The 8,829-nt window shown below is 33.6% G+C and overlaps 1 protein-coding gene across 1 annotated transcript; it reads left to right on the top strand.

Annotated features, from left to right (window-relative positions):
* Positions 1–2,455: 2,455 nt before the first annotated feature.
* Positions 2,456–6,990, top strand: LOC123317783 (ubiquitin carboxyl-terminal hydrolase 10-like). The gene is made up of 6 exons (XM_044904393.1): positions 2,456–2,558; positions 2,787–2,910; positions 3,010–3,549; positions 3,705–3,903; positions 3,963–4,203; positions 6,230–6,990. Exons 1-6 carry the CDS (start codon positions 2,538–2,540, stop codon positions 6,929–6,931), a joined length of 1,827 nt encoding a protein of 608 aa, XP_044760328.1. The 5' UTR covers positions 2,456–2,537; the 3' UTR covers positions 6,932–6,990.
* The last annotated feature ends 1,839 nt before the right edge of the window (positions 6,991–8,829 follow it).

Raw genomic sequence — 8,829 nt, 5'->3', positions numbered from 1 at the left:
TAGGTAATAGTTCCGATTAACGGCGGTAAAGGGATACAAACCCTTCGGAGAATGACCATTTTCAAAAGGGATGTGGTGTAATTATGAATATCGATAAGAAATAGAATTCAGAAAAATAATAAAACGTTAAGTCTGAAAAGACATGCTTTTCAAAAGAAATGAGTTATGGAACAATATTGTTTGATTTTATGAAGGGCAAAAGGGTTCCTTCAGAGAAATCGATAATGAAGATGTTAAGCTTACGAGTAATATAGGTACCTGAATAAACTGTTCAATTACGTATCCTTCAGATTAGTTGACTGTTCAAAATCATTTTTCATGATATAATATACAGGGTGTCCAAAAACTATTCGTTAAATATAGAAACGACAACAAAACTAGGAGAATAAACTCTGTAATCTATCCAAGTCATGGATTACCTATGACCTAAAAAACTGCATTTTATTGCTCAATAAGGTTTTTTAACTGCCTTCCAACGAATATCAGGAAAGAGAGAAATTTTGTAGTCTTTTAAAAAACCATATTGTCCTTAATTTTGAGAATAGAACCATATAGCATTGAAGAATTTTTTTCAGCATGTTACAGATTGAGATGAATATGTTTGTTACCTATATATTGTGTTTTTAGATTAGTTCAAATTTTGAATGTGACGTATTTTCTTTTCATTTGTATCTTTGTTGAGCTGCAGTGATGTGAAAATAAAGTTATCTATATATCTATCTATCTAGTGAATCAAACGTCACACCACGATAGAGTAGACCAAATATTATCGAATGACACCAACATTAGTTCAACGAAAATGCACCGTTTCCAAAATAATCAGAATTTTATTAAAATACCTAAAGTTGTCGATTTTCGAAATATTTTTCTTGATCACAGGGCCAGTTTATGAAGAAGGATATCGATTTTAAATTATATTGAACTAAGATGGCATTTATGCCTCCTTTGGGTCCTTCATTTATTGTAAATTTTTGAGGAATTTTGGTCAATAAACTAAACTGAACTAAGTTTATTGTTTTATCTCCCCTTATTGAAATTATTTCAAGTAGTTGATCAATAACCTAAGTAAATCTAAATTAAAACAATTGTTTTTTTTACATGATTTTCATTACTCAAGATAAACCCCCTCTATAGGGGTGATAATATGGGAAAAAAACGCTATCCTTCCACAAATTGGCCTTGTGATTGAAAATCAGCAACTTTAGGTTAGGTTTATTTCAGAAACGGTACATTTTCGCTCAACTAATGTTGGTGCCATTCAATATTTGATCTACTCTATCGTGGTATGACGTTTGATTCACTAGTTTTTGGACACCCTGTATACCTACCTATTATTTTAAAGTCTTAAGTTTTGATATTCAATTGTTTTTACTACTTAGAAGTATGAGGATTTAAGATTAGTTACCTAATCTTTTCGAACACAAGATATCACCCCCCGTCTTCCAGTTTTTTTAATTTAAACATTACGTACCATGAAAAATACCAAAAAAAAAGAATCAAACGTTTGAAACTAAGTTTGACGAAAGTTTTGTAATATGAAAGTGTTCTTCATATTTTCTCTCATAATGCGACGTTTTCGATTAATTTGATGTTGAAAAATTGAAAAGTATCTGTGAATTTTTAAAAATTGGGTACTTTGGCTGATTACAACTCTTTTTAGAAGATATACAGATGTGTCACCAGTAAACTAATAACCCAAATTGAGTTATTAGATCACCTATCTCCTTATGAAAATTCAAAATTACTAAATCTATTCATCAGGGTCGAATCGAAAAAAATGATATGGGAAAAGAGCGTTTTTTTAACTCAAGAATCTACTTATGAAATTATTGTACGAGTTAAAGACTTACCCTGTATAGATTTAAAAAAATATGGAAAACTGCAAATTTCACACAATTCAACTATTCATTTTAGGCCTTAAATTGTTTCAAAAAAATTAAGAGTACCTATCCACTAATCCAACAGGCAAAAAAAGTTTAGGGCATACCGTTTGAGTCAAATAGAAAAGAATATGATAAATATTGAAGAATTAGATTTCATTGAAATGATTCCTTTTCTTCGACGAAACTAACATCTTAGAAGAGTTCCGGTATGTTCCATTTTTGAATTTTACGCGATAAAATAATAAAAATGATTCGTGACGAAAACGAAAATACAAAAATTAGATGAAATAAAACTCAATTTTTCTAGAAAAATATCAGTATGCGCTTTTAACTGAAGAAATAGATATTGTAATATCTATTATCAAATATAGAATAACAACATTTGAAATCGAAAAGTAGTCAGATTTCCAAATTGTGCGCAAGGGGGCGGTCCCAACCCCAGGTAGAAGCATGATGCCATTGGTCAGAAACGACGAAATTAGGTAGAAAGGTAGAAACGGTAGCGTGCTATATAACCTAGCAGTCATTTTGCGGTCAGTCAGTTGAGTTAACCTTAATGGTGTTAAGATTGTTTAGACTGTTTGAATACTCGCAAGTTTTCGAATATTATAAACGAACTTTAAGGTGATATTACAGTGTTGTGATTGATGATTGATGAATTTTCAAGTTATGGATGTAAGTAATTCTTTTTTTTTATCCCTAGTCAGTTGGTTGCTATTCAATAATTTGTTTGTTGTTCAGATTTTCTGTTTCAAACAGGTATGTGTTATTTTTTTATTTGAAAATGATCATGTACCTATATGGTAGTATCTCTAGAAGTTCAAAGATATTTTCAGCACTTTGAATATAACATTATATCAACTTCAATATCTGAAATGACATTAATATTAATTTTATTTTCAGAATATGCAGTTTTTAGATATAACAGGGTTGGAAGTGGACGAGATTCGTCACATAAATTCTTGTCTGTCCGATACCCCTCAAAGAATCTCCTTGCCTTGGACTCTCAAGAAGAAATCTCCCCAAAGTGAGTATTGTGATGTATTTTTCAATAATAATATCCTTGCAAATGTAGTCCAAGAAAGATTTGTTGTAACTAGAAATTTAATAATCGACTTATTTTCAGAAAAATTACACAGAAAACCAAATGCAGCAGTCGAATGTAAGAAGCCATCAGACGTTGATGAAGAAACACTGATCTCATACGACAATGCTATATCTGTTGATACACCAACTTCTAAGACGGATCATTTCATTCCCACACAAGTTTCTACAACGGCTGACAAAGAAACAGTTCCCTCCAATGAAATTGCGGAAGAACTTCGCAATTCACCGAGTGCCCCAATATCGAACCTGATCGAAAGTAATACCGAAGTGATGCCTGTTAAAGTTGAAAATATTGTGGCAACATCCTCGAACAAGACTGAAGAAATGAAGAATAAGCCTGTGAAGGTCCAGACGTGTGATGTGAAAAAAAATGGAGTCAAATCAGATGTTAATGAACCTGTAAACGTATGGGCGAAGAAATCATGGACGAGTCTCTTCAAGAAAGAGGAACCCACGACAAATGGAGAGTTAGTGACTGAACGCAGTGATGAGAAAGTTAAATCGTTGGACACTGTTGAAAAAAGCAGAACTATTGATCCAGCCACTCACAGACTAGCAGGTTAGTTGTTGAAGAGACTTTGATTAAATTTTTTGAGTAGAAAAACGTTTAGGTTTTACATAGTCAGTTGTTTGAGTTGAAGAATCAATTATTTTTGTTGTGATATCAATAAACTTTTTCTATATTTGTTACTCAACATTTCATTTTATTTCCAGAATTTCTATCGAACTTCGAAATTGATGGAAAAAGTGCTAATCTACAACCAAGAGGCTTAATCAATAGGAGCAATTATTGCTACATCAATTCGATTTTACAAGCTTTGCTGGCCTGCCCACCTTTATGCAATCTGCTGATAGAACTTTCGAAGAATTTGACGGAGAATGGACACGGCCTACCACCCATCATAAAGAACATGTAAGTTTTATAACAATCCTTCGCTTTGACAGCATCTAAATCAATTTGAAATCTTCCAGGTGCAAATTCATCAATAATTTCGAGAAGCTGCCCGATTCCTACCTAAACCGTATATCGAAAAGGAACAAGAAGAAACAGGGGAGTTTCGACTTCTCCTGCGGCGACTCGATCGAAGCCTCTTCGATCTACACCATCCTGAATGATACCAGAAGCGACTCGTTTCTTGTCGAGGGACGTCAAGAGGACGCTGAGGAATTTTTGGGTCTACTGCTGAACGGACTGAAGGACGAAATGATGAATGTAAGTAGTCGAAATTATTGATTAATCGCATGACTCTTGGTTAAACATGATGAACTAGAACACTTGACTCGGTTTCGCAATTTTTAATTAAGATATTTGTTGATACGCGTGTTTCCGGTTTCATATCATTAAACTCATGTTGAAATCGGAGATAGGCGGAAATTTAATTGATCGTTTACAATTGGTATACTTTGTTTTTTGGCTGAGGATATTTCTAGGAATTTTCAAAGATCTAAACGTTTACCTTTATCACCTTTATGTACAAATTTTACATGATAGAAATCTACGAAGTGGTTGGGAGTTATACAGAGATTAGAGAAACCAGTTGTTGATTCAATCTGCAGAATAGATCTTTACCATTGAAAAATATTCATCTTAAATTCTTCTTATTGGTACATACGAGGATATATTGAAAAATTCTTAGTCTACTATAGAACCAAACAAAATTTCAATGTCAAAATATTTTATTAATCAACATACTCTCCTCTTAATTGGATATGCATTTATTACAAAGAACCTGCAACGTCTCTAGACCTTTCAAAAAGATGTTTCTTCTTGCTCTCAAAACCAGAACTCCACAGCTTTTATAACCTCCTCGTTGAAAGAAAATTTACGACCTTTAAAACGTTCTTTCTGTTGAGGAAAGAGATGATAGTCGGATGGAGCCAAATCTGGTGAATAAAGGGGGTGTTCTAGTAATTCAAACTCTTGATCACGGATTTTTTTCATGGCAACATTAGATTTGTGTGCAGGGACGTTGTCCTGCAAAAACAAAACACCTTTGGATAGCTTTCCGGGTTTTTTCTCCTCAATTTTTTCCCGTAGAATGGTCAGAAATGTCTAATAGTAATCTCCGGTTATAGTTCTACCCTTATCCAAAAAATCAATCATGGTTACTCCATGCCAATCCCAAAAAACTGAAACAAGAACTTTTCTTGCCGATTTTTGGACGATTTTGGGTCTTGAAGAACCAGAGTTTTGCCATTTCATCGATTTTTGCTTCGTTTCTGGATCGTAGAAATGTACCCAAATCTCATCCATAGTAACAATTAGGTTTAAGAATTCTACATCGTTTTCAAATCGAGCACAGATCGAACGCGATGCTTTTACCCTCGCACGCTTTAGGTCAACATTCAAACATTTGGGGATCCATTTTGCAGCAATTTTTCTCACGTCCAAATTGACGTAAACTATATGATGAACGCGTTCGCATGAAATATTCTGTGCTTCAGATATCCGTTTTAGCCTAATTCGACGGTCTGATAAAATCATGTCATGAACTGCATCGATATTCTCGGAGACTCACACATAAACTGTCTTTCCCGATCGGTCATCATCTTCAATGGAAAATTTACCTCTTTTGAAGCTTGCAGTCCAATTTTTCATGGTCGCATACGGAGGACATTGATCATCAAGGATATTAAGCATATCTTCGTAAATCTGCTTACCCCGTAACCATTTTAAATACACGTACTTGACGATGGCTCGATACTCAAATTTTTCGATTTTCACAATTTCGGTGGACATCTTCTTTCTTTTGATTTATTGCGTAACTCTGGTTTACTTTTTTGACTTCAAACTTCACACTGACACTTCTGATGAGTTATTTTGTTCGTTGCTATGGTAACGCAATAATTTTTTATGCATGGAACTGGTCTATGCTAACTAGATATCAATACATCCTCTTGTATCGACATCGATTCATTCACTCTTTTAATCTGAATATTTAAGAAATACAAACTTCCTCTACCTCCAAAGTGAACTCAACTATAGTCTTTTAAAACTCCTCACAATTAAATTGCAGTTTGAATGAATGCTGAATTGAATTTTGAAAATGAAAATGATGAATTTAAGATCAATATTTTTTAATGACAACAAATAGTTCAATTAAAATTGTGAAACTTAGTCAAGTATTTCCTTCTCTTCTTTTATTATTCGAATGTACGTGGTGTTTGGCATAAGTTCACATTATTACATTCAAAATATTATTGCTTGTCGTATCTCACAACTTTTTTTGTCCTTTCAGATAATCGAATCCTGCAAAACTGAGAACAAAATAGAAATGAATCACGACTCCGAAGACTGGAAACAAATGGGACCAAAGAACAAGCGTAACATCACGAGAAAGGTTCAATTCGACAAAACTCCAATCAGCGACATATTCGGCGGACTCTTGTGCTCAAAGATCCACAAAACGGGAGATGAATCCACAGAAAACATACAGCCGTTCCTGACTCTTCAGCTGAACATCAGGACGGCCAAAACCATCACGGAAGCCCTGGAACAGCTGACGATAAAGAATCAACTTGAAGGAATAACTTCGGCCAAGACGAATCAAAAGGTGGAAGCGTGGCAGCAGGTGCTGATCGAGAAACTGCCGGCTGTTCTTGTCCTCCATCTGCAATGTTTCCGTTACAATGGGAACGGTTGCACGAAGATTATGAAGAAGGTGGAGTTCCCCATCGACCTCCAGGTTGATTCCAAGATCCTGTCGGGAAAACCTAGCAGTTCTTCAGAGAAACAGTACAAGCTTTTCGCTGTCGTTTACCATGAAGGTAAAGAGGCCAGCAAGGGACACTATGTGGCGGACGCGTTCCATTCTGGACATCATACTTGGTTGAGGTTTGACGATGCAAAAGTGAGGTCAGTGTCAGTGGAAAGTGTTTTGAAACCGCATGGAGACAGAGTTCCTTATCTTTTATTTTATAAAAGAGGTGATATAGTTTAAGGTGTATAAATTGAACTATAGAATAATAAATTTGTACATATTAGCGAAAAGGATCGACTAAAATTGTTTTTTGTTATTTTATGAGTAATGTATTGTAAATCTGAAAAATTATAATTATATTTATGATGTTATGTAAATATATACTATATTTAAATAAACAGACTTTATAATATATTTCCTCAGTTTTATTGAGCAGAATTTCCCCGGAATGAACGATTGAAAAAAGCCTAAATTAGCAGTGAATGAAAAAAAAAACATAGACTAAAAGATAATCTATATATTAATAAAAGAGGATCTATGGTTTACTTCAAAATGCTTTATTTGTTGTGTTTATTATTGTAAGGGCAAGGTTTATACAGGGTGTCCCGTAAAGACCACGTCAAACTAAAACGGAAAGTAGATCAGAATGTACTCTACCTGATGTGAAAAAATCGTTCATATGAAAGTCTCACAGTTTTCGAGATATTTGATGTTTTATGAAAATGTTGAATTTTTTCACTTAAACTGCTTTCTCTCTTGCGGAAGCTACAATTAAATACTTTTCGTATCAGTTTTTTTCCGTAAATTTTGTTGAATGATTACTCCAATTCATGCAATGAAAAATACCACGAAATATTATACAGGGATTCTGGAAAAAAAAATTGAAATTCATGTTCTGAAGGAAGTGTTTTTTTGTGCTGAATTCTATCTGACGTGGTATAAAAAAAAGACACTAGACCTTTTCTGCATATTACGTTGAAATGTTGCCTATTCTGTGAGGATTCCGAAAAGGTAAAATACAGGTGATAACCTTCGTCACGAAAAAAGATATTTGAATGTTTATCGAGAATGGAACATTTCTATGAAAAACTGCTTTTCTCACCTTTTCCATAAATACTTTAATTTTGCACTTCCTGCTGAAAATAATCAATCAACAAATCAACAAAATGTTATTAAGATGCTAATTCACTGAATGAGTTTTATTATTTCTTTTTCTTTGCCTAAAGAACTCTCGAACATCGATATGATGTGATGCGATTCAATGATTCACCAGACTTAAATCCTCTGGAATTTTTTACTGGGGTTTTTTGAAAAAAGGAAATTCATTCGAATCCCATAAGAGATGAAGCACACCGCATTCGTATTTCACCAGCCAAAATAGCGGGGAGAAGTTTGTATGGTTTTAAAAAAGGTATTTCTCAATAGATGATGGGCATGTATTAGCGAAGGGGGTGGTCATTTTGAGCATTTGCTCTCATAAGAATCCTGAATTTTTATTATTGATATTTTTATGAAGTTTCTTCACAATAGATTTGTTGATGTTGAAGGTCCTGTGCGTTATTATTATTATATCATTGCAATTAAAGAAAAAAAACAGAATAATTTCATTTTATAAGTAATTTAGGGACTAACTGACATTTTTCAAGCGAATCATTCAATATGTTACAGCAGAATCTGCAAAATGAAAGAATTTGTGGAAAAGGTGACAAAATCAGTTTTTCACAGAAATGCTCCATTCTCGATAAACATTCAAATATCTTTTTTCGTGACGAAGGTTATCACCCGTATTTTACCTTTTCGGAATCCTCACAAAATGTGCAACTTTTCAACGTAATATGCAGAAAAGGTCTAGTGTCTTTTTTTTATACCACGTCAGATAGAATTCAGCACAAAAAAACACTTCCTTCAGAACATGAATTTTAATTTTTTTTTTCAGAATCCCTGTATAATATTTTGTGGTATTTTTCATTGCATAAATTGAGGTAATCATTCAACAAAATTTACGGAAAAAAAACTGATTCGAAAAGTATTTAATTGTAGCTTCCGCAAGAGAGAAAGCATTTTAAGTGAAAAAATTCGACATTTTCATAAAACATCAAATATCTCGAAAACTGTGAAACTTTCATATGAACGATTTT

The sequence above is a fragment of the Coccinella septempunctata genome, chromosome 7 (genome assembly GCF_907165205.1).
Source record: "Coccinella septempunctata chromosome 7, icCocSept1.1, whole genome shotgun sequence".
NCBI classification, from domain to species: Eukaryota; Metazoa; Arthropoda; class Insecta; order Coleoptera; family Coccinellidae; genus Coccinella; species Coccinella septempunctata.
This window is presented reverse-complemented; position numbering and strand designations above follow the sequence as displayed.

Bases quoted from the DNA above. Each gene is read 5' to 3' on its own strand.
- LOC123317783 (XM_044904393.1), top strand. From the start codon at position 2,538: ATGAATTTTCAAGTTATGGAT. The intron at 2,911-3,009 runs GTGAGTATTGTG...ACTTATTTTCAG, and splicing joins CAAGAAGAAATCTCCCCAAA to AAAAATTACACAGAAAACCA. The intron at 3,904-3,962 runs GTAAGTTTTATA...GAAATCTTCCAG, and splicing joins CCACCCATCATAAAGAACAT to GTGCAAATTCATCAATAATT.